This window comes from Limulus polyphemus, unplaced genomic scaffold (genome assembly GCF_000517525.1).
Source record: "Limulus polyphemus unplaced genomic scaffold, Limulus_polyphemus-2.1.2 Scaffold7987, whole genome shotgun sequence".
Classification (NCBI taxonomy): Eukaryota; Metazoa; Arthropoda; class Merostomata; order Xiphosura; family Limulidae; genus Limulus; species Limulus polyphemus.
Window position 1 is genome coordinate 27,607 of NW_013673597.1, and position 1,585 is coordinate 29,191.

The following is a 1,585-nucleotide window of genomic DNA, read 5'->3' on the forward strand; positions in this document are numbered from 1 at the left end:
CGGATCTTGAGTTACTAATTGAACAAAATCTTCAAAGCTTCTCAGTTAACGGATCTTGAGTTACTAATTGGACAAAATCTTCAAAGCTTCCCAGTTAACGGTTCTTGAGTTACTAACTGAATGAAATCTTCAAACTTCTCAGTTAACGGTTCTTAAGTTACTAATTGAACAAAATCTTCAAAGCTTTTCAGTTAACGGTTCTTGAGTTACTAATTGAAAAAAATCTTCAAACCTTCTCAGTTAACGGTTTTTGAGTTACTAATTGAGAAAAATCTTCAGTTAACGGTTCTTGAGTTACTAATTGAACAAAATCTTCAAACCTTCTCAGTTAACGGTTACTAACTGAACACAATCTTCAAAACTTCATGGCGTGTAGATTAGGACACACACACCCTCCAGGCCATACCTAACCGAGTAACTATACATACAAAGATACATGTGTTCTAAACCATAAAATTATTGAGAGATTTTGTTAATTAAAGTATGCCATTGTGAACATGTTAAGACAAAGTATATTAAAAAAGCAACATTTCCACAAACTCACACATGTACGTAATGACAGAAAATGTTACCAATGATTAGAAGGAGATGCATCGTTAGTATTCCACGGCGACTGTTGGGAACCAAGTACGAGAGACAGAAACACAAGTTGGCCAGTTGAAAGAGCACGTGCTGAGTCTGTTGCCATGAGCTACACGTTAAGTCTTCCTTGACATTTCCCATAGCTACCTGTGACATTTCGTATAAATACAACCATTAATCAGTTAAATAATGAAAACATCTGAGGAGAAAAATATTATTGAGAAATATTACAAAAACGTTTTACCTACAAAACATGACTATAAGAGGTTTCACGTTGTTAGCAGCTTGTTTTATACAAGCTATGTTTCATTGTGTTTATATTGTACAAATTTATGTCTAAAATATTAATTCAACCATTCAGTAGGATAATTACAGTTTTTTGAAAACTACGACCCGTGTGTTTTAAAGCCTTATCCTCTTCGTTGCTAACACTAACAGGTTAAACAAAACATACCATCTATTAAGTCTACCTTAGCCGCTTCCCTGCGAGACAACATGGCTCCTGTAGCGTGTACGTTGAATTCTAAAATTACTTTAAACACAAACAAAATAAGATAGTTAAGATTGATCGATATTTTTATATTTCAATCTATGCGTTTTCTTGGTTCTTTTCTATACAAATAGCATAACAGTATTTTTCATGTTTTTCTTTTTCGATACAGTGAACAATAATAATATTCCAGAAAAGCGTAAAACATAAAAGGTAAGGTTAAATGTTTGGCAGCGTACGTTAACATGTACGTTTAAACGTCCTTCTTGCGTGACAAACTGTCTGCCATTGCCACTAAGTTTAATAAAATTAATTTTTCTTCGCCAAAAAAAGGTCACTTTACGGATTAGCAACTGGAAAATGTGAAGTAGAAATTAACAAAGAAACCCCTCTCTCTATATATATCTATATATGTATATATTCTTATTGTACGATTTTGATAAGGTACAGGCCATAGAGAAACACACAGATGACTACTACTGGAGAAAATCCTTTTGTGTGCATAGGCGTAGC

The 1,585-nt window shown here is 33.6% G+C and overlaps 1 protein-coding gene across 1 annotated transcript in view; it reads right to left on the bottom strand.

Moving 5' to 3' along the window:
- LOC111083036 (blood vessel epicardial substance-like) overlaps window positions 1–1,072 on the bottom strand; it is a gene marked incomplete at its 3' end in the record, with an annotated part of 25,831 nt that extends 24,759 nt beyond the window's left edge. Inside the window, exons 1-2 of the mRNA XM_022379244.1 lie at window positions 1,037–1,072; window positions 573–729 (exon numbers count right to left, since the gene is read on the bottom strand). Coding sequence (XP_022234952.1) covers window positions 573–729; window positions 1,037–1,039 — 160 coding nt within the window. The remainder of the gene's footprint in view (window positions 1–572; window positions 730–1,036) is intronic.
- Window positions 1,073–1,585: the final 513 nt, after the last annotated feature.